This window comes from Anser cygnoides, chromosome 1, assembly GCF_040182565.1.
Source record: "Anser cygnoides isolate HZ-2024a breed goose chromosome 1, Taihu_goose_T2T_genome, whole genome shotgun sequence".
In the NCBI taxonomy this organism is placed as follows: domain Eukaryota; kingdom Metazoa; phylum Chordata; class Aves; order Anseriformes; family Anatidae; genus Anser; species Anser cygnoides.
Genome location: NC_089873.1, coordinates 170919273 through 170943709, shown reverse-complemented (window position 1 = coordinate 170943709; position 24437 = coordinate 170919273). Strand labels below are relative to the sequence as shown.

The following is a 24437-nucleotide window of genomic DNA, read 5'->3' as shown; positions in this document are numbered from 1 at the left end:
TGTGAAGCAATTATTCATTTGAAAGCTTTTACTGTCCGAAACGGTCCATGAATTCAGAGCTACTTAAATGTGCATTCACCATTCTGTTTCCCTGGCATGGACGCTGATGAATAAAGAAAGTAGAATACTATCACTAAATATGTCACTGAAGCCATGTAATATTTTGGTACTGCCTGACAGACATACTTGTGCCAAAAGTTGTCAGGAGAAGCCATGGCTCCACTATAAGAGAGAAGAATTTAAAGTGTCTGTGGATGCAGACTAAAATTATTTGTGACAATCGTTTTAGGTTTTGATTGTGTTTATACCCAAGCAAGTAATAGTTCATAAGATTAACAATAAAGTTTTATTTCACAAAGTTCTAGTTCAGACAAATATAAGCTGAAAAATTGAATAATTGTTTTAAAGCTCTGGTTGTGGCTGAGCCTGAACACCTCAGTCAGGAATTGTTTCCATTCTTCTGCTAAATTCCCTAAGGCATCATCACTCCCTTTAACGCAAAATGACTGCAGAACAACTTTGCAAACAATGCTAGATATTATTCAGGATACTGCACTAAGCCTTTAGGATACTTTTATTCAAAGATATTTAGAAGTCTTATTTCTTTGTTTTAGTGCTCAGGGTCCTGTTTTGTTAGATGACTTTGAGTGAATCTTTTTAAATTTTTTTTAATTTTTATTTTTTATTTTTGTCCTTATCCTTCTTGGTAAGAGTTTAGAGTAAAAAATTCTGCAGGGAAAATTATAATGCATTTTGCTAAAAAAGTCTGAAGGCCTGGCATTACTGAGATTAGATATCATCCCTACAATTGCAAGGGCTACAGCCTCTTAGCTGTATTACATTGTGTTTCTTCATTTACCCGGTACCACATCTGATTTGGGTGATTTGTTGAAAATACTTGTAAGTAGACTTTCATTTTCATGTGCAAATGTGTTCAGAATTCAGAGATGAAAGACAATCCATTGAGTATGAATTTAACAAATAAAGAAATATCTTGAAGTTGCGACAGAGGTGTTTCAGCCTGGACATCTGGAAAATGTTCACTGAGAGGGTGGTTGGGCAATGCAACAGGTTCCCCAGGGAAGTGGTCACAGCACCAAGCCTGCTGGAGTTCAAGAAGCATTTGGATAACACTCTCAGACATGTGGTCTGATTTTTTGAGTGGTCCTTTGACGACACAGGAGTTGGACATGATGATTCTTATGGGTCTCTTCCAACTCCTGATACTCTATGAAAGTTCCTCTTTTATTTATTTTTTTATTTTTTATTTAACAATTTCACATTGGAAATTTAAAATGTTATCTTAGTATCTTACTTTACGTAAATTCTGTGTATTACTTCTGCCTGTTCTTTTATTATACTCTAACACTGGGATACTACCACAAAAGTTCTAACTTTGCAACCAACACAGAGCACATTTTTTTCTGTTTCATTATTGGCATCTGTAGACTTCTTGTAGATGCCATAACTTCTAATAGCTTTTGAGTACCTACAGTAGTTTAAGACTTTTATTTTCAACACTGCATGATTAAAAAGGAAGCTTAAGATATAAGCACAGTCACAATCACATAGTAGGCTTATCTTCATTCATTTTTGAGGTGGGAATATTCTTTTTACTGAACTGTACGTCCATCCACAGAGATGCATTTCATTAAAATGGTTTGAATTTATTTTATAGTTATCACTGTTTACAGGGGAATATCAACAAGTGAAAATGAGCATTCAATACTGAGTATTTTTATGTCCACTGATCGCAATGAAAGTTTTGCCTTACAAACAGATCTCTATTCTCCAATGGTCTAAATTTCAGCTTATTTAGACTGCGAGTAGATATGAATTTAGAACAAATTCAGTCTCCTCTGAGCTTGAAATTTGTTTTTTCCAGGATTTGGTCACTTCTTTTTGTACTAAGATGGACAGAGATTCTTAAACACACACACATATATATGTATGTATAAAAATGGCTAGAAGTGAAGGTTTTGAAACAGGAGATAGGATAAATCACGACTAGTTGGATCAAAAACATTTATCTCAGTGCTGTCATTACAAAACTTTGATAACTAATCAGCAAAGCCATTTTTAAATTCCGTTTGACAAGCCAGCCTCAAAAGAACAGAGTGTCTTTGATGTAAGATATTACGGCTTGTGAAAACAGTTGAATGCTTCTGTTGCATTTCTTAATGAGGTTTTGCCTTTCAAAATTCTTTCACCGAGAATATCAAAGACCATATCCAGTCTTTTGCTTAAGCCCCCTTTCACCCTCTTCTGCCCTTTCAGTATGCCCGAAAGAGCAACCAAAAATTACTTGTCACAGAGAGTATCTGCCTGGTGGAAGCAAGGGGAAGGTAGTAATTTTTATCAGTGCTGGACTACTGTATTGCTCAATCAGTCCACACCTGACCTAGGAAGGAGACTGTGTAGAGGAAAGCTCTCTATCCACACGGCCTTGGTTATGTCATTGAACAATAGTACATTGTCAAAAGTTGAAAATAACAATTTTCTGAATGGAAAGCAGTAATGAAGACTTATTTTTGTCTGTAAATTTGGAAAGGTATTTTATGTATTTGGTAACAGTATTTTATGTGTTTGGTTTTGCAGTAGTGGGATAAATTAAGAATACATACAATTTGACAAAAAAGATAAAATAAAATGAAGATAAGCCCTATAGTAAGGGCCAGCAATTACAGAAATATTAACTACTGATATTAGAAAAGACTATGAGAAAAATACCTTTGCATGGATGATATCATAACCGCAAAGCTTTACTTCCTACACTACAAAGTATACTTTGTTAAAAGGAATAACCTGTTTCAAACAAATTTTATTTTAATCAAAGTTATAATATGGACTACATTATCTTTGCAAGACCAGTGACTGAATGCAAAATCCACCAGTTAATAACATTCTCGGCTGTATTAGACTATAAGAGAGTTAAAGAAAAGTAGTCTGTAAATTAACAATTTAGTATAGTATGAGTTTAAGGTCCCTTATTTGCTGTCTTATTTATTTAAAATAAATAAATCCAGTGAAACTGTCATTAAATAAGAAAATGTTTTTGCATTCACAGAATGTGCTAGATGGAGTTAATGATTATGATATTCATCTGCTATGTCAGTTCAATCTTTTTAGGCCAAAATACTGTTCCATTTTTCTCTGTGTCTTCATTGATTTATTCTCCAATTTCATGACTAAAATATTATAAAATATCTGTATTTTTTTTAGCTTCTGCTGCTAAGGAAGAATATTTTCAACAAGTGTTCATTTTTCCCTATAAAGGGAGGCAGAATAATAGTAATATTAATTAATAATTGTAATTAATAATAAAGAGAAAAGAGTTTGATCAAAAGCAGGTATTAATAAACAGCAAACATGAAGTACCAGCAGTTTCAAAACTGTCATAAAGGAGACTGAAATAATATCTACAGGACTTAAATTAAGATAGAAACTCACTTATAGGTCAGTACATTCAGAGTAAAATATAGTAGGAACAGACACAAGATTTTAAACGTTTCTACAAAAATATTCTAAGGCTGAAGAGTTGTGTTAGTCTGAAATGTATTTGTCTTTCTCCTCATTGCAGAAGAGTTTAGTAAAACTACATTTATTTGTAAAATACTTAATATCATTAAAATTAATATCATCCTAAGTCATATTTTGTTTTAATTCTTAGAGGGTGGATAATGTAAGATTGGTTATGGAAACAGATGTGAGAAGCATGATTTTTTTGATAAGGAAAAGCACTGCTGTATTTCAGTATCAGGTAAAATATTCAAGTAATTTATAAAATATTGATTTAAAAGTAATTGTTTGTAGTCAGTGAGAATATTTTGGTCAGAAACCATGAAGTATGAAACATATTTTCTCTTTACATGCCTGCAATTATGTGTACCAAGTACAATACTTTTCTTAGTTCAAATGGATTTGTAAAAGAATAACTGAATCATCAATAACATACAAGAGCAAAGAAACCTTCAAACAAACAAACAAAAAGCCTAAAAAACACACACACAAACATGAAAAACAAACATCAACAAAAAAACTGATGGGAAATAAAATTTTCAGACATTTTCTTGTTAGCTTGGTATGAAATTTTGAAGTGTTACTTCAGTTCTAACAACCACAATTACAGCATATTAATACTTATTTAATAAAATTGAGCCAGTTCCTAAGTCTTTACTCAAGTATGAAAATTATCAGTGCATTGCAGTTATATGGATGACCTGAAAGAAGTGTTAGATCATTTAGTCTGTGACCTTCACAATGAACAAATCCTTCTCGATTCACTGAATTCAATCAGTAATGAAAGACTCAGCTGAACCTGATCTACCAATTCAAAAGAAATTTAATTTTATCCCAACACCAGTTATTAAGAAGCTGATCAACTTTCAAATTAGAAAAAAAAAATAGTTAACAGTGAAGATGGCATGGGATTTTGTTCTACTAAATATAGTAGATATTTGATAGCAGCTGTAAGGGCCGATGTCCATACAGATACTAGGTGACTATCAAATTAGATGTCTAGCTTTCTTCAATTTCAATAAGATTTAAATGTTTATGTCCTTCCCGATGTATATAAATGTGGAAATAAGAAAGTGTGTGCATACACATTTATATATACATACATTAATATAACATCCACATATGACAGTCATATAAATGCAATGCACTGATAATTTTCATGGTTCAGTATAATTCCAGTAAATTTGTACATTTAGTCAGGGGAGTATCTCAAGACTTTTCTGGCTGCAGTGAACAAGGCCTTCTTCAGGCTTCAACAAAAAGGCATTAAGTAATCTTCGAGACATACTTCATCTCCCATTGAAGATGATAATTAAAAACAACTTTCAGAATAATACAGAATGTGGGAAGCTAATATATTCTGCAGTTATGACCATTACATATAAGACAGTGATGGCTGAATGCTTCAGAGAAGTCTACGCTTGCAAGTGTGAAAGTTGAGCAACTTAAAAACTGGCTGTGAATCTTTATATTTCACCCTGCCTCCCTCTGTCTAAATTGGTACATATGTTACATTAAGAAAACTTCAGCTAGGCAGTGTGAGCAGACTGAATTCTCCTGTCAGGTATTAGAATTAAGGATGTCTTTGGTACATTCTTGGATGTACCACAGACCAGAAGGTGTTGGAACAGCTATCCCTGCTAGGTTGGAGGCTTTGACACAGGCAGAACTTCAGACAGAAGATGCAGCCCTCCAGGTCCCTGGCTGTAGAGAATGCCTGGGGCCCCTCTCTGAGGTCAGGTGAGATGGACCACCACTATGCAGGAGGTGTGCCACCTTACAAGAGCTGTGCTTTCAAGTGGAAGGTTTATGAGAACAGGTTGTGCTGTATCAAAGAATATGTTGTGCTGTATCAAAGAATATGAACGGGACATAGACAGGCTCTTATCTGCTACATATTGACTTGCAGAGCCTCTGATCCTGACCGCTGGTGAAAAGATGGCAGTGCCCATTCCCACCATTGAGATAAGTATAACATCTGGAGAAGGGGACGGGTGGAAAGTGGTGACCTCTAGTAATGAGAGGAAGGTTCTTATCCAACATGAAGACTTGCAACTACAAAATAGGTTCACTGCCCTCAGTGTTGAAGAGGAGCCAGACATAGAATCACAGAATCATAGAATATCCTGTGTTGGAATAGATCTATAAGAATTGAGTACAACTTCTGGATCCACACAGGATCACCCAAAAATCAAATCATGTTTCCGAGAGTGTTGTCCAAACGCTAGAACATCATCAGATTTGGAGCCATGACCAATTCCCTGGGGAGAATTTCATGTGGTCGGTAATTGCCCAGCCCTCTAGCCTGTCAAAATCTCTCTGCAAGGCCTCTCTGCCCTCCAGGAAGTCAACAACTCCTCCTAATTTAGTATCATACACAAACTTACTCAGTATACATTTGAGCCCTGCATCCATGTCATTTATGAAAACATTAAGAGAACAGACCATAAAATCAAAGCCTGAGGAACCCCTCTAGAGACTGGCCACCAGCTTGCTCTAATGCCATTTACTATAACCTTTTTAAGCCTCACCCATCAGCCAACTGTTCACTCACTCTATTACGTATTTGTCTAGCTGTATGCTGGACATTTTGTTCATAAGGATACTGTGAGAAACAGTGTCAAAACTTTTCCTGAAATCCAGAATGATTACATTAGTTGGCTTCCCTTGGTCAAGTAGATGGGTAACCTTGTCATAAAAGGGAATTAAGTTTGTTAAACACGACTTTTCCCTTGTGAACCTGTGTTGGCTGTGACCAATGACTGCATTACATTTCAGGTGTTTTTCAATAACTCCCAGAATAATCCTTTCCATAATTTTAACAGGCACTGAAGTGAGACTGACAGGCCTGTTATTACAAGGATCTTCTTTATTGGCCTTCTCTAAAATTGGAACATTTGCCAGCTTCCAGACGACTAGGACCTCTACAGATTCCCGAGAGCATTAAAAAATATTTGAAAGAGGTCTCACGATGACATAAGCCGGCTCTTTCAGTACCCTGGGATGAATCCCATCAGGCCCCATAGATTTATATGCATCCAGTTGGAGCAGCAAATCCTCCACAAGTTCAGGCTTGGCTGGGAGTTTACTGTTCCTGCAGTCCTGGTCCTCCAGCTCAATGCTCTGGGTGTCACAGTGCCCACCGTCAGTGTTAAAGACAGAGGCGAAGAAGGCATTAAATGTCTCTGCTTTGTCTCTATTTGTGAGGTGACCTTCCTCATCAAGTAATGGATTAATGCTGTCTCTGGTCCTCCTCTTGCTGATAACATATTTTAAAAAGTCCTTTTTATTGTCCCCCCACAGTACTGGCCAGCTTCAACTCTAATTGAGCTGCATAAATTTTCCACAGAGGGTGGAAGCAAGGATGGGTGAGCTGGAATGAATACAGAGATATTGTCTGGACAGCCAGGAATCAAGTTAGAAAAGGGAAAAATAAAAAATGAAAAAAAAAAAATAAAAAACAGAAGATAGAATTAAGTCTGGCCGGGAACATCAAGGACAACAAGAAGGGCTTCTACAAGAGACTGAAAAGGCTGAGGTAACAAATGCCTTCTTTGCCTTAGTCTTTATCAGCAAGACTGGCCTTCAGGAAACCCAGATCCCAGGGACAAGGCTGAAAGGCTGAAACATGGAAGATGTATTTTTGGTGGGAAAGGCCTAGGAATTCTGAAGCAAACTGGACTTTCATAAGTCCATGGGCTCTGATGGGATGCAGCCACTATTGCTGAGGGAGCTGGCAGATGTGATTGAAAGGCCATTCTCAATAATCTTTGCTCAGTCGTGGCAACTGGGAAAAGTGTCTGCAGACTGGAGGAAAGCAAATGTCACTCCTATCCTCAAGAAGGGTGAGAAGGAAGGTCTGGGAAACTACACGATGATCAGCCTCACCTCAATCCCTGGGAAAGTGATGGAACAGCTAAACCTAAAAACCATTTCAAGGCACATGAAAAAAAAATCATCAGGAGTAGTCAGCATGGATTCACCCAGGGGAAGTCATGCCTGACCAACCTGATAAGCTATAATGAAATCATGAGCCTGATGGATGAGCAGGGAGCAGTAGGTATTTTCTTCCTGGACTTCAATAAGGCTTTTGACAGTGTCCTGCATAAGATCCTCATAAAGAAGCTGTTGAAGTATGGGCTGGATGAGCAGACAGTGAGATGGATCAAAAACTGGCTGAACAGCTGGACCCTGAGGGTAGTGGTCAGTGGTGCAAAGTTTAGTTGGAGGCCAGTAACAAGAAGAGTATCCTAGGCATCAATACTGGGTCCAATCCTGTTTAACATCTTCATTAGTGATCTGGACGATGTGTGATCTGCAAAATACAAATGTGGCCTAAGCAGGTGGGACCCTGATCATAGTATATCAAGAGAAAACAGCCTCCTTAAGTTCCCACCTTGCAATATAGCAATGGCTTTAGCATCTGCCATGTTTTCTAACAATCTGTTAGGTTTTAAAAAGCATCTCAGTTGCAAACAACTCTGCCTTGGAGTCTAGAAAAAAAAATTACTGTAAATTTTCACAATTTTTCATTGTCCTGAGTCACGTATGTTTACTTAAATTGTATCCACTCTACCCCTTTTTATGCCTAGCCTAGTCTCATGAAAATAAGCAGGACTGTGCAGAGATTCCTACTTTACAGGCTGGAAGTAAAACACCAAGTTAAATATTTATTGAAAAAGTGAGATGAATATAATGAAATGAACTGCACATTCACTGAGCTGTATGGCATTCCCACATAGGAAACATGAACTTGTGCACAAAAGTACGAAAGATCAGAGCAGGGCACTGAATTACTAATAAGCCTTAATGATTCTGCTAAGAGAAAATGCCACAGATAGTTTACTATATGATGCATGAAAGGCAAAGAAGCATAACTCTTGGAGGAGGCTGTAATCAGCCACGCAATCAAGTTTTGTAGGTGGTTGTATGGATGTAATACATTGCTAAATCTCTTGTGCCAACCATTGAACTGCTATTAAGGTCTTTGCAGAATTATTAACCTATGACTCTCTGAGGTCATTACACAACAAATATATCCATTTAAGTGACTAAGTACAAGACAATTTTTGAGAACCTTTCATGTGCACGTGCTAATTTGGTTTGGATTTTGCTATTTTCTTGAAAATGAAGCTTCAGCAAGCTAACCTTTCTGATACTCACTTTGCAATAATGCACAATAGTCATAAGGGACATATTAAACAAAAGCAGCAGCTACTTAGAATAGGCTCAATATTGATCTAAATAACACAAGATTAATTCCAGCTTTCTTTCATTAAAGAACCTGAAAACAAAATATTCCCCTGTACGTAGGCCAATACCTGTATTGGCCAGCTCTCTGTGTTTTCCATTTAAAATTAAAAGGGAAAAACACTGCTAAGAAAATAATCCAGTTTGTGGAAATATATTACTAAATTAATAAAATTATTGTAAAACAGGTAGAACTGAATGAACATAACTGAATGAATATAAATTATAACAAACTTTTTTTTTTTAAATTAAGCTAGATGTCATCAGTCTCCAAAACAAACAAACAAAACAACAAACAACAACAACAACAAAAAAGAAAAACATAGCGATTTATCTGAAAATCCAAAAAGTGAATTTGTATGTGTGTGAAGGGACAAAACAGTAACTGTGTATATATATGCAGTCTTTAAAAAACATTTAGTATGCTCTATTTCTATGAATGGTTAAACAGAATTTATATCTTGTGGAAGTCATTTAACATTCTATCTGTACAATCAAGCAACACACAAAATCTGATATTGCCAATTGATTATAAACTACCTCATAAAGGACACAAACACAAATTCGTATTTTTATGTGGTACTGACTCTCAAACAAATATGAAAATGGAATACATTTAAATATTAATGACAAAGCTAAATAGGAAAAAGGAAAGAAAAAGAATTGATAATGTAAGATGACACTTTTCAAACAACTCTAATGTTAAAGATATTATTTTTTTCCTACTTTAAAAGGTCATTCTTTCAAATTCTTTCTACAGCTTATTAATTAACAGCCAGTAACTCAAGACTGTTTGACCATTTGTTTACTTCTTTTGGTACCAAAATTATGAAATAAGAACTACAGGTGGAGCTTCGGCACCAACCTCCCAAATGCTCCAGTATTTTGTAAACATTCAATCTAGCCTTTTTCAAATACACTATCAAAAAGTCAGCCCTGGCTACAGCTGATCATTTGCCCAGGTAAGACCTGCTAATCATCTTCTTGAATCCCATCCCCATCCTTCACCTTTCACCTTTGCCTAGTTTAAATGGCTTCCTTGCTGGCTTCCAAACTCCATTTAGACAACATTGGATAGGAAGCCTGGCCTCCTAACTCAACACAGAGATAGGCAAAAATCGTTACTCCAATTGTATTGGGTACAGGTGTCAAGGTGTTAGCAGCAGGGGTGGAGGGGATGCATCATGGGTGGCCTTGGTGAGAAAAGACCAGGGCTGCCCCATGCCAGACAGAGCTGATTCCAGAGGGCTCCAACAGTCTTAGCAGAGCGTGAATACACCTAGCAGATAAGACGGTGGTGCCTTGGGGAAAATGTATTTAAGAAGGGAAAAAAAATAATGTTACATAGGCTGAGTAAGAAGACAAAAAGGAGAGCAAGAAAAGCAGCAGAGGCAACAGAGAAGTCAAAGAACAAGGAGGTGCTCCGTGGCACTGGAGACAATATCCATGCTGTGGAGGATCCTACAGTGGGGCAGGTGGATATTTCCTGAAGCAACTGTGACCTGTGGAAAAGCCTGCACTGTAGCAGCTGAATATTGTCAGAAGGACTGAGACCTGTAGAGAGCCCATGATGGAACATGGGAAATGTGTGAAAAGGGAAAAGTTGCAGAGAAGAACTGTTATGGACTGACCATATGTATCCCCCCATTCCCTACACTGCCTGGGGGTGAGGGTAGAGGAATCAGGAGTGAAGGAATGAAGTTGAACCTGGGAAAGGGGAGAGGAGAGATGTTGTTTTAAAATTTGTCTTTGTTCCTCACTATCTAAATATATTTTTATTGGCAATAAATAAAATACATTTTCTCCAAGGTGAGTATAGTTTGCCTGTGATGGCAATTGGTAAGTGATTTCCCTGTCTTTATCTTTACCTGCAAACTTTCTCATCCTATTTTTGCCCATCTGGCTTGCCAAGGAGATGGGTGGGTATCTGAGTCAAGGCTAACATACCATAGTTTTGCATAAGTAACTTCCAGTTCCTAGCATCCCCTTTCTCTTTTCCTTGTTGTACAATGCCTAAACTTAGATGGAGTCTGTAAAAAATTATAAAAACAGAAATAAACAAACAAAAAAGAAATAGAAATAATAGAAATATAAATAATTAATAGCAATAATAATGCATTGCTGTTTCTCGGTCAAAAGAACAAGGCAGATATATGTCAATGGGAAATAATGTCCGGCAGCATTTATCAGTGCTCTTTCACTGTTCATCAGGAGGGGAAAAAACAAACAAACAAACAACAACAACAACAACAACAACGACGACAACAAAACTCAAGTAAAAGAAAAGTAAAAGCTGCTTTGAAAAGGCACTTAAAATAGTTATATTTTTAAAAGTTAAGATTTGATGATAACTTTTTTGTCACCTATCATAAATCAATAATAGTTTGTGATATTTGATATAAATAACAGCAGCAGGTGGAAATGTAAAGTTAACTAAAACACATCTTTGCAGATGTGATGATCAATAAAGGTCATAATTCCCTTCTCCTTAGTTCCTCAAAATGTCCCCATGTGAATGATTTGCTTCCCCGTGTGTGCAAATTCATTATATTAGACACTTAACTCAGTGTACTGCTCTGATGTTCTACCATTTAAAGTCAGTCTGCTTATTTTAATAACAGCTGAGGGTTTTTTTTTTTTTTTCTGGCATAGATAGATTGATATCCATTAAAGAGAATAAAAGTAAAGGGCTGGTCCTTTTGCTGTGAAAGGTGCAGTTACATAAAAAGAACACTGATATTTTCCAACATAAAAGTCAAAATTCAGGAGTAATTTTTAAAAAACTCCTAAGACAATAATAGGAAAATTTTCCCTTATGGTAGTATCATACAAATGTTTGGAATAACATAAATCTGTAGGATATAGAGTCTCTTTAGGGATATATTCCAGGTGAAAGTGTGAAAAGTTTTTTTTATTGTTACTTACTTTTTCTCCATTAAAATAACTTTTTTTTTTTTCTGAAATTAAATTACATTAATAAATTTAGTGTAACGTTTCAATGTTCTTAGACAATGCATACTTCAAATGTTGGAAACTTGTAAATAGAAAACTAACAAATAGCTACTATAGCCTAGGAGACAACTACATTTTAAGTTACTGAAGACTGGTATTTCTTTGGTTGAAGCTGTTAAATAAATATATATATATATGCATATATGTTGACTTCTTGATTTTAAAAAATGAAGAAGATATGTTGAAAAAATAGATGACTTTTTAAAAGCTACTGGAAAAGTTGAGATTTTCTTGATACTTTGGTCACCTTGGTTCTTCTGTCTTACTCTGTAGAAGAGTACTGTTTTCAGCATTTTCTCCTGTAAACTGTAGAATATTCATCTTGTATATTATATACTACATACTAGTTACATACTACTTATGACAGACCCCAAAGAACAATTCAAATAAATCATGACAACTTCTGACCTCTTCTCCTATTATCTGCACCAACCTTTCCTGATTTGCTTAAACTGTAAAATTCTAAGCTAGTTTAAGTTCCCATGTCAACTGTTGTTTTAACAGCCACTTCTACTGATGATGTGGAAAGAGTTCATGCTCTCTTCCAGTCTCTGAAACAGGGTTGTTAACAGTAACATAATTTCCTATGTAACACCAGATCAGCTGTTTTATTGAAATTCTGGTAGAATAGTTCTGCTGTGTCTCCTTTTATCTAGAAAACCACCAAACTCTTTTGTTAATTGTTCTAGTTGTACTTTAGCTTTAAGAGACTGCTTAAGAAAAGTATCATTTGTATTCCTGATTGAAGGGTAGCAACTACTGTATCCTATTACTGTAGGAAAGCTGGCATTAACAAGCATGTAACATTCTTGGTAGAGAGTAAGATTTTCCCTTCAGTCCATCCGTTCCCTATGGACGAAACAGTATTGTCACTTCAGAATGTAATAATGAAACCTGATTGTACCCCCTGTCAACTGGACTAAGTAAACAACAACAATAAAAAACAAACTAACAAATTCAGCAAGATTTTTATTGCTATAACTTGAGTAGTTAAAAGTGTTTTTTTGTTGTTGTTGTTGTTTTGGTTTTTTTTTTTTTTTTTTTTTTTTTTCAGACAGAATTATGATGCCCATAATCCTTGATAGAGTCTTTTTCAGGTTCTAGGAAAATTTTTGATATAATATAGCACTGTTATTTTAAATTTAAAAATGTATTTCAGTGAAATAAATTTCCTTCCTGTGTTCTTGGCTTTTCCAAATGCAAATAATATTGCTCTGTATTTGAACAGCAAAAGAATAACAGGCTAACACAGTCTGTACAAATGAGCTTCAAAAGTAGAGGTTAGCATAAAAAGGTTCAATACTCTAAGAATTAATAAGAACTTACAAATCAATTATTTCAGAGACTAAAGAGATCAGAATCTAATTTTTTTTCCTCCATAAGCTTAGAAAAAAATATTTTTTTATGAAAAAATCAATTTTACTTTAAAATGTATCTTTTTTTTTCTGCTTAAAATGATTTAATTAGGGAAAAAAAAAAAAGTGGGCCATAGAGGTATGGAGCATCATAACTGTAATGATACTTCTTTCATTAAAACACGAATGAGACTATATTTTTCAAATATTACATAGTTCACATTTGAGATGTTTAGCATACATTACTTTCATGTGAAGTACCCAAAGCAGTATAGGAAATACATGCATAGAATAGTTTTTGACTCTCACTTCAAAGACAGACTAACCCTGTCACACTTTATTTTTTTTAAATTTACTTATTTAATTCAGCACAGAAGAAGCATAAGGAAATAACATGAAGAAAGTCCTTAAAACTTTCATAGTAAAATAGTTTCTCCTTTTGTTTAAATGTTAAAGCCAACACCTTGTTCCTTATTGAGATATCCATTTTGAATATCCTTATAGTTTCTTTAAAACAAATAAAATTAATAAATGTTTGCCTTTTTCAAAATAGAAAGCTCAAGTGATGAATACAGCATATATCTGTTGTGTGGAACAACAGTATAGTAATAATAGCACCAGAGAATTGAAACGTTTGCTTGATTCTTACATATGTTTTCAATTTTTTTGGTATATGGAATGTGTTTTGAAAATGATTATTTGGATTAAAAAATATAAATTGGTAGTAATTTGCTGTCTGCTTCCATGAGACCGCTGCTTTTCAGTTTTCAGTGCTGTCTGTGCCAACTTTCTGAGACACAGGTAATATTCTCTTTTCATTTGAAAATGTTCTACATGTCACGCACACATTCAAGTGAGCATTTATTAACTAAGCATCAGAGACATAGAATCGCTTGGGCTGGAAGGGAACTTAAAGATCATCCAGTTCCAAAACCCATGGCAGGAATGCCACCCACTAGATCAGGTGGCTCAGGGCCTCATCTAACCTGATGTTGAACAATTCCGGGGGTAGGGCATCCACAGCTTCTTGGGGCAACCTGTTCCAGTGCCTCACCACCCTTGGAGTGAAGAATTTCCTCCTAACACCTAAGCTAAATCCCCCTCTTTTAATTTAAAGCCATTCCCCCTTGTCCTGTCACTATCTGCCCATGTAAAAAGTCACTCTCCATCTCTTTTATGGGTCTAGTTCAAGGCCACAATGAGGACTCCTTAGAGCTGCCTTCTCTTTTCCGTGCTGATCATCCCCAGCTTTCTCAGCCTTTATTCATAGAAGTGCTCCAGCCCTCTGGCCAGTTTAATAGGCCTCCTCTAGACCCACTCTAACAGATCAACAGTCTTCTTGTTCTGGGGGTCCCTGACCTGGATGCAGTACTCCAAGCGAGGCCTCAAAAGAGGGGGACAATGACTTCCTCGACCTGCTGGCCATGCCTCTTTTGATGCAGCCCAGGATACAGATGACCTTCTGGGCTGCAAGCACATAATGATGGCTACACAATGTCATGGTAGGACTATGACAAAGGCCTTACAGAAGTCTGGGTAGATGACATCGGTCAGTGTTTCCTTGTCAACTGATGCAGTCACTCCATCATAGAAGGCCACCAGATTGGACAGACATGATTTGCCCTTGATGAAACCACACTAGCTGTCTTAGATCACGTTTTTCTTGAATGTGCCTTAACATTGCTTCCAGAAGGATCTGTTCCATGATCTTCCCAGGCACAGAGGCGAGGCTCACTGGTCTGAAGTTCCCAAGGTCCTCCTTTCTACCGTTTTCAAAAATGGGAGTGATGTTTCCATTTTCCCATTCACCAGGGACTTCACCTGACTGCCAGGGCTTTTCAAATATGATGGACAGTGACTTGGTGATTATTACATCAGCCAGTTCTCTCAGGATCCTGGGATGTATGTCATCAGGCCCCATAGACTTTTAGTTGTTAAGCTGTGTCAGGTGCTCTGACAGTTCTTTGCTTACAGTGGGAGAGACTTTGCTCCCCCAGCCCTCATATGCAGTTTCAGGGAAGTAAGAGACATAGGAAGCCTGATTGCCAGTGAAGACTGAGACAAAGAAGTTGTTGAGTACCTCAGCCTTCTCCACGTCCATTGTTACCAGTTGTCTGTTCTCATTTATCAGAGATCTTGTCTCTGCTAGTTTGCTGCATGGATCATACATTATTGAAGCCATATTCTTTTAGAGTAAGAGCTATTAAAGTGGCTTTGTCCATTTGATCTACTCTGGAACATTTCAATGCCTTTGCAGCTTAGTAAAAGAAACCAATGACAATTAAGTTTCAGTGGCTTACAGGTGATTTCACAACATAAAATTAACTCCTAATTTCGTGGATGTACAGTAGATCATCTGAGCATGTGACACCATTAATTAAATAAGATAATTAAGTAAAGTCTTTTAACATAGCTGTTTGTTGGCTATTAAATTAATAAGCTTCTTGTTTGACTTTTATATTCACTGTCTCTTACAACCAATGAAAAGAGTCTGACAATCCCAGAAAGCTGTTCAGCCTACCTATCTCAGAATCTCAGACCTATATGGTAGGTGAGATACGCACAAGTTAGCCCAAAGGACTATTGAGATTTTATCCAATTGTATGTAAACTGAACAATTTTCAACTGGAAGAGATGGGTTGTTGTGTAGTGGGTTGTTGAATTATGCAATAGCTATGCAATGTGCAATACCATGAAACCCAATAGCTTTAATATGTCCTTTTAAAATATATACATATATTTTAATTCTAACTTTTCTTAAGTATTTTTTTATGTCTTCAATATTTATTTTCTGATTCTATCCCACATCTGCAGCTGTTTTGTTCCTTGCCATTCAGTATCAATAAAGTCTGAAGAAAATAATATTCCAGAAATTTGCATTACTTTGTTTCTTCCAGTATTCCCAAGCACTATTAAAATACACATACAGACACACAATTTCTTGTGAAACCCACTAACAAAAGTATAATGCTGTCCAGTATAAAAATAAAAATGCTAATAATAATTAAAAAAAAAAATTAAACTCATCAAAGAGTTACACTTTTCTGCAAGTCTTTTGGCACTGTTATAATTTTTTGTCTACTTCTAAACTAAATTGTTGAAGATGAGGCAAATACACAAAATTAATCATGTTTCTTTCTGATTCATTGTCTCTTCAGAAAATATTTACCAGATGGTTTCAATAAGTGATTTACAGACTAAGTATTGCATGGAAGCTGATCAGCTAAGTGATCCTTTACTCACTACCCTTCATTTATGTTCAATTGGCTATGGTAGGATTCAGTTTCCTCACCCAGGGTATCAACAATATGGAAGCCAGAATCTGAGAAAGTTCCCAGGTTTCCCTTCTACGTGGTGGAGTAAAATGGGCGCTTACAGAGCACTGATCATGCTGTCCTAGCATAAATGTCTAATATAAGTAAGACAAATGATATCTTAAAAGTACTTATTTCTTCATTTAACCATAAGGCAAGCTGATGAGTATGATTGGCTCCATTGTAGATGTCTACAAAACCTTTTGGTTAGGTATGATGAACTCCTATACCACTTCTAAATTTTACAGTTCACATCATGTTCTTTTTAGCCAGATAGCTAAAAGCAAATTCTTCGAAAGTAATAAGCAACTAGTAATACATAATAACTGTAACTGTAAAATGAGTTTTAATAAGTACCACATAAAAAAAAAAAAAAGTGAAAGTGAAAGTTATAAAAGAGAAACTTACATTCTGAACACGTTTAGAATTTCTGGTTTAATGCAGCCTGACTGGTTTGACAAAAATCAAATTTCTGCTTACTTCCTGTGTGAATGTAGTTGCCTTCAGACAAAGCAGTTCTCATGGGTCAGTGTGTTTGGTTGAAGCAGGGTGTAAAGTGCATAAACAACATATCTTGTCACTATTTTAGATGGTGATTAAACTCAGTTGGTTAACTAGAACTGACATATACAACATATACAAGTCAGATGAGTCAACTGACAATTTTTCCTGAATTGGTTTATACTGGACATACACACTGAAATTTCATGTCTATTTTCGTATGTATTTGATATAAATATTAAACAAAGGGAATATAGAAAAGCAAAAGGAACATAGAAAATTATGCATAATTGACATTTAAAATGAAAGTAAGATCCACAAGATATGAAAGTGTGGACAACTGTGTCTACATTTATTTTAAAAGACACCCTCTATTACAATATGCTAAAAGTTTTTTACTCCTGTTTGTCAGCTATTCATCGTTCTAAAAAATGTTTCAACTTTTATAAGAAGACCCTACTCACTTGCCATTTAACGCTGCTACTCCAACAGTGCTTCTGGCAATTGACATACTTGCCACAAATGTCCACTGCTGACTTTGAGGGTCCCACCTCTCAACTGTATTCAAATAGCTCCAACCATCATGGCCTCCTACTGCATAAATAGGCCCTTCAAGCACTGTAACTCCTAAAATGAAGGAGAGAGTGAGAGAAGGTAAAAGTATTATTTTTCTAGCAATAATAATAATCAAAAAATGTTTTCCATAGCAGCTATGCATAAACTTGCATATTCAAAGTAAAAATGGAAACACCAATTTCAAATTTTATTAATTAAGAATTAACAAATAAGAATAAAATTAATGCCAATCAACATGGCTTTATGAAGGTCTTGTCAAACAAACAATTTCATTCTTTGAGAAGACTGTTTGCTTCATAGAATAATCAGTCAATGATGTGAAAGTCTTAGATTTCTGTAACTTGTTTGACTTTGTAAACTGCTTCATCAGTTTTTCTTATGAAAACTTTCCTTAAGAAAATAAATGACAACTACAGAGAATGGAAACCTTCACAGGACAATAATGTTGGACATATAAGAATTATTTTATCTAGTGAAGAAAGGGGAAAAAAATTAAGTATGACAGCTGAAGTAGGAAAAAATAAATAACTAAGAGACAGATTTTTAACTAGAGCGGTTTAAAATCAACAATTCAAAGGAAGTAATGAATTCTCATGGTATCTTCAGTTAAGCTTAGAAGGCTCTGGTAAATATGACCACCACTTCCCTGGGCAACCTGTTCCAGTGCATGGCAACTCTCTCTGTGAAGAAATTCTTCTTAATGTCCAATCTAAACCTCCCCTGATGCAACTTGACAACATTTCCTTGCATCCAATCACTTGTCACCTGAGAAAAGAGACCAACACCCTCATCACTGCAACCTCCTTTCAGTAGAGAGTGATGAAGTCTCCCTTCAGCTTCCTCTTCTCCAGACTAAATAACCTCAGTTGCCTCAGCCTCGTAACATCTGTTTTCTATTCCCTTCAGCTTCATTGCTCATCTCTGCACACACTCAAGCAGCTCAATATCCTTCTTGTAGTGAGAGGAGCAAAACTGAACACACTGCTCAAAGTGTGGTCTCGCCATTGCCACCTAGAAGGGGACAATGATTTCCCTGGTTCTGCTGGCCACACTACTTCTGATATCGATCAGAATGCCATTGGCCTTCTTGTTCACCTGGGCACACTGCTGGCTCAAGATCAGTTGACTGTTGACCAGCTCCCTCAGGTCCTTTTCTACTGAGGAACTTTCCAGCCTCTCTTCACCAAGCCTATACTGCTGCATGGGGCTGTTATTACCCAAGTGCAGGACCCAGAACTTACCCTTGTTGAATGTCATGCAATTGGACACAGCCATATTCATCAAGGCTACCCAGATCTCTTTGCAAAGCCTTCCTAGCCTCGAGCAGATTGACAGTCACAGCTAACTCAGTATCATCTGTAAACTTACCACAGTTGCACTTGATCCACTCATCCAAATCACTGAAAAAATTTTTGAACAAAACTGGCCCTAAGACTGACCCATGGGGGATGCCACTGGTGACTGGTTGCCAACTGAATTTAATTCCATTCACCATGACTCTTTGAGTCCAGCCATCCAGCCTGTTCTTCGTCTAGTGAACCATATACCTTTCCAAGCCATGAGCAGCCAGTTTATTCAGAAGAATATTGTTGTAGATGGTGTCAAACATTTTACTATAATCGAGGTAAGCAACATCTACAGCTTTCCCCTCATCTACTAAGCAAGTCATCTTGTCATAGAAGATCAGGTCAGTCAGGCAGAACCTGCTTTTCAGAAACCCATGCTGGGTGCTAGTGATCACTCAATTTTCCCTAAAAGTCATAAATATTCCCAGATGATGAACAACGAAGATTAAATCATCCAAAAAATATTTGCTACAGTTTATTATAACAATGCCACAGCAAGCATTATACGGAAAATAGTCTTCACTGACTTCTCCATGATGATAACTTTGCTGGGTTTATGCATGTAAAACCCTGTAAGACGAACAATTCCTTCAGATTTTTTCCCAATGTCTATTACTTTGTGTTTACCACTTGCTATTGTGTTATCAATTCAACTGTTTTTCAAAGCTCATTAGAGTATTCTCTTAACTTCTCTGATCTTACTGAATAACACCTACATATTTTGCTATCATGTTCATTTCCATTTCCATGTAAGCTAATCTTACACTGACAGAGGGCAGTGTTGCAACTTTTTTTATAACAAAATAAAAATGTTGATTTGGTGTGAGATTTCTGTCCTGCTCCTCTGCCAAATATATATATATATATTAATATAATTACTGCTACACAGACAAAGAAATCAGAAAGTTTAATTTGCTGAAAAAAATTTACGTGGTGCAATAACAAATTGCCTATTTGTTTTTGCCAGCTTGCATTGCTTCTGTAATAGGAAAAATTACTGTCAAAACTGTAGATAAATTATTCTTTCCATTCTTTCTGAAAGTAATCTTCTCTGTTGTTGTCTTATAGCATGTACAAACTTGCTGTGAGTTTTCACATTTAAGGTTTCTTCTTTACAGAATATCAAATGCAGTTGTATCCTTACATTTGCTCCATAACAACTGACCCGTTATGGCTCCTTGTGTTTTAAAATATTAGACAGATTCTGCAAGATCAAATTTCATTCTGTTTTGGTATAGTTATGGCTGTATTACATGTGAGGGCAAATAATTATTTTGCATTACTTAAATAAAATATACTGATATTCAAAGTACAGTAAGCTAATAAGCAAATATAAAATAACCAATGTACTGCATTCCATGAAAGTAGTAATATGCTTATTTTAAATGGTTTGTGTCCTTTTAAAATTTTGCTTTGATATCTGAAGATATTTGAGAAGCAAAATTGCAAAATGGAACAGATTGAGAAACCTGTAGTCACAGCTGGTACCAACTAACTGTGATGATACTTCCATGAAAATTAATGGATGCAGATGCGTTTGCAAAGAATGTAAACCATATGGAGAGACTGAGAAAGAATTACACAAGAAACATTTAAAATCTGGAAAACCTGCTGGAAAATCAATGAGAGATGTAGGCTTTATCAACATATTATTTCCCATCATAATGTGTAAGTATCCACATAAAGAGATTTTATGATTTCTGCTACACAAGATCTAATGGCTGGAAATAGTTACCTGTTAAATTCAGGCTAAGGATAATATTCCATATTTTAACCAGTGAGGATATAGGATTTTTGGAATTGTGAACACAACAATGTGATAGTTTCTGTGTTGCTTGAAGTTTTCATATCTACACTGATAGGATTTAGAAAGATATGTTCAGTCTTTGAGAAGGCAGAAATGCCTGGGTGAAATTCAGCGGTCCTCTTGCAGAAAATCTACTGACAGACTCACAGTCTACTGTGACCTACAGTAGTAGGTTCAAGCCATAAAATATATTATCCAGTATAAACTTGCTAAATTTGGGCATGAATATCACGGTCTCTTTGACTGTTGGACTAGATGATCTTAGAGGTCTTTTCCAACCTGAATGATTCGATGATTCTATGATGATTCTATGTTATGGGGAATAATAAGAAACCTCTGAAGGCTGGTCTAGACAAACCTGTCAAACTGATAATTGCAGGAGGCCTATTGATGAAAGAAATATAGATATAGCACATAAATTTATAAATCATGTCACAGTGAGAGAGATAGTTTGCAGGACAGTCATCTCCATGGGAAAAACAGCTAGATCTCTGCAATGCATCTAATTGCATAATAGTTTTTCTTTCAGGTTGTTTAACAACAAATCCACTGTTTCTCTTTTACCCTTCATGCATGCATCCTCCTTCCCACTCCAGTGGGCTGATAGATAATTCTCTTTATATTCCATCCATTCTTTGTCTATTGCTTAACACAGATTACATATCAGAGGCATTTTGGTGTAGGGGGCACAGAATGTCACCTACTGAGTACTCATTACTATTCAAATATACCAGATACCTTTTGGTGATTTTGTCTGTCAAATAACACTGACAAATAACAACAAACTTCTTGGCTACTTGTTCCTGGTTTCCTGATCATCCATACCTCTTTCCAAAGAGCAAAGGCAAAATTATTTAGTTTGTTGGAGCAAACTAAATAATTTCCTCCATGGGAAAGCCAAACAAACAAATTAATTAATTATTAAAATAAAAATAATGCTATTTTGAGAATAGTTTACTCCAGAAACAACTATTTAATGTGTCAATGAGACTATGCCAGATCAGTTCTCTCAGTCCTCCAAAGATGATTCTAGTAGATGATCTAGTAGATGATTCTAGGCCTATTGTTCTCATTGCAAATATAACTTCACATCATACATCAGAATTTGCAGAAGCTCCCTTCAACACCATACCATAAACCAGTTTTCTGTTAATTTTTGGCAATCTCTGCACGGTATTTCAAGCTCTTTGAACCATAGTAATAATAATAATAATAACAGTAGAAAAGGCACAACTAGACAAAGTATCAAAATAATAGAATGATATGAAGTTTGATTATTTTGCCGGACTCAGATCACAGTGGAGACCCTCACTTATTAGTCTGTGATGAGCATTCTTACTTGCATAGCTCTGTATTGTATGAAATTAAAAACATTCAAGGAGCCATCTGGTACTCAGTTACCATAGTTATCAGTGTCCTATCATTCCTCTCACTTTTTCTCTAGTCCATTTTGTATTAACATGACCAATAATAAGGATAGTTCCTGCAGAAGAATCTGAGGAGATCTATCCCAGAGCTTTACAGCCACCCTGAAAGGGAGGAGATCACATCTTCAGTGCAGCCCTTTCCTGAGTTTGGAACATAGATATCCATCTCACTGCCCAACTAATGAAGTTAATTGATAATATAGGCAAACTTAATGACTCACAGAGGCAACTCCAATGCTTTCAAAGAATAAAACTGTACTTACATCCCACGTCTGTGTTAGTCAAAGAAAATAAAAAATGCCCACCTTGCAATACTTGTAAATTAAGTACAGTTGAGATTTTACAATATTCTGGGAGTAGCCAAGGTCATAGAAGAATAGAATCATTGCAGTTGGAAAAGACCTCCAAGATCATCTGGTCCAACTGTCCCCCTACCACCAATATTATCCACTAAACCATGTCCCCAAATACCACATCCAACCTTTCCTTAAACATCCCCAGGGATGGTGACTCCACCACCACCCTGGGCAAACCATTCCAATGCCTAACCACTCTTTCTGAGAAAAAATTTCTTCTACTTTCCAACTTGAACATCCCCAGTGCAATCTGAGGAGTGCAATTCCCTATTGTCCTATCACTAGTTATCTGCGAGAAGAGTACGACCTCCATCTCCCCATAACTTCCTTTCAGGTAGTTGATTGTGTTTGCAAAAAAAAATCCATCAGCCTTTTTTAAAGATTTTTTTTTTTAATTATGCTTTTGGTCATGCATTCTGAATAATTACTCTCAAAATATTGCTTTCTCAACTGTTGCAGAATGTGCTGAATGTAACAATGTACAGATTTTTGTTATTAATGTGATACGAATATATAAATACCTAGAACTTATAAAATTAGAGTTGAGAGAAAAGTTGTAGTTGCCTAATTTATGCCTTCATTCCTTTAAAAAAACAATAACTTCCTTTATGAGGTATCTATAAAATACATGGCTTCAAACACAATAAAAATATTTTTTGGAAAAAAACTCAAATTCTTTTAATCAAATCAAATAAAGTTGTCAGGCTGCTGCTTTTGTGATGCAGTGCCAACTAAAAGCTTTCATTTCCTCTTCACTATTAAAAATTCTTAATAACAAATCACAATATTATATATATATCTCTTGAGGTGGAAAAAAAAAATAATCTCTTCTTATATATTTGAGACACCCATGTCTGTGTGACTGAAAAGGCAGCCAAAAATAACAAGGAGAACTCATTGCATATATAAGCAGACAGATTGCCACCAGTCAGTTTTGTTTTTGTTTTTAATAGAAATGCAGTTGGATTTATTATTATTAATATTCTTATTATTATTCCCTTTCTAGGTACTCATACTATACATTTCTTTTGTTTGCTCTTTTGTTGTTGTTGTTGTTCTTTTTTTTTTCCAATTATTACAATTATTATGAAGACATTAATAACATACTGAAAAGTGGAGACACGGAAATCTAAAATTAAAAAATATTGAATTTTGTATTTTTCCTAAGCCATGCTATGAAAACCTATTAATTTACTCAACCAGTATTTACTCAGAGGTCTGTCTATTGCCTTAGAATGCAAAACACTCTCCCTGACTCACACTTTCTGAAACTGAAGTTGATGATGCTAATTCTGTTTTGCTGATTTCTATTAAGTGGAAAAATATCCAGAAAGAGAACAGCTATGACATTCACTCTCCTGCCTGCCACAAGAGTGGTAGAAAATAGAAGAAATATTGACTGTAATATGTTCAGTTTTCTGGTTAAAGGAAAAAAAAAAAAAAAAAAAGAAAGGAAAGAAAAAAAAAAAAGAGAAGAAAAAAAATAAGAAAAAAGATAAAACTAAAAAGAAAAAATAAGATTAAGAAGTTATATTTTGAAAGCCTGGACTACTGGACTATGTAGGCAAATTTCCTTTTCTCCTACATGCAGCAGCAGCTTACTCATTATCAGCCACTTTCACAATTTCAGCTTACTTTTCAATACAAAAATCATACGGGAATATTAAACTCATACCAATTTAATCTTAAAAAGAGTGTTCTGAAAAATGAAAAGAACATTAAAGGTTACTGAAAGAAATCTGTGTGTTTTCTCCCTAAATATCCCTGCTTCTTCTGTTGCCACCATCATCCTTTCCACTCCTTTTATTTCAATTCCCTTCTCTCATCTTTCTGTCATCCATATCAGCTAAGGGATCTGTCCACCCATTTTTGGAGAATGGTGCACTGCTTTGTAAGATCCAAAATTCTTTCTGGGAGAACTAAATGTAACACTGAAAAAAGAATCAACATCTAATCTTCTTTTAAATTGATGAA

The 24437-nt window shown here is 35.7% G+C and overlaps 1 protein-coding gene across 1 annotated transcript in view; it reads right to left on the bottom strand.

The window, feature by feature from the left end:
• Positions 1-24437, bottom strand: part of KLHL1 (kelch like family member 1) — a 250133-nt gene that overhangs the window by 10399 nt on the left and 215297 nt on the right. Inside the window, exon 8 of the mRNA XM_066987863.1 lies at positions 17416-17578. Within this exon, the coding sequence (XP_066843964.1) occupies positions 17416-17578 (163 nt within the window). The remainder of the gene's footprint in view (positions 1-17415; positions 17579-24437) is intronic.